Source organism: Plasmodium reichenowi (assembly GCF_001601855.1).
Source record: "Plasmodium reichenowi strain SY57 chromosome Unknown, whole genome shotgun sequence".
Taxonomy (NCBI): Eukaryota; Apicomplexa; class Aconoidasida; order Haemosporida; family Plasmodiidae; genus Plasmodium; species Plasmodium reichenowi.
In genome coordinates, this window is record NW_017962294.1 from 1 (window position 1) to 343 (window position 343).

Sequence of the window (343 nt, forward strand, 5' to 3'; positions counted from 1 at the left end):
AAAAAAGAAAAAGAAAAGAAAAAAAAGAAAATAAAGGAAAAGAAGAAAAAGAAGAAAAAGAAGAAAAAGAAGAAAAAGAAGAAAAAAAAGAAAAAATCGGACTTAACCAGTGAATCGGATTTATCTTCGTCGTATAATTCGGAGGACCGTTCTCAATCAAAACGAGAAAAATTATACTATGTAAAAATAAAGCGAAGAAAAAAAAAAATAATAATAAGATATATAAATATATATATATATGTATGTATATATGGCTAATTTTTTTTTCTTATTTTTTATTTTTCCATTTTGTTAGGTTAAGAAAAAGCTGGAAAAAATTTCCATAAAAAAGAAAGAAGAAATG

At 22.2% G+C, this 343-nt stretch overlaps 1 protein-coding gene across 1 annotated transcript; it reads left to right on the forward strand.

The window, feature by feature from the left end:
• PRSY57_0011500 (conserved protein, unknown function) lies at positions 1-343 on the forward strand (the record flags this gene model as incomplete). The annotated part of the gene is made up of 2 exons (XM_020114198.1): positions 1-180; positions 296-343. Coding segments are annotated over 2 exons (228 nt in total), but the record flags the coding sequence as incomplete, so codon positions are not given.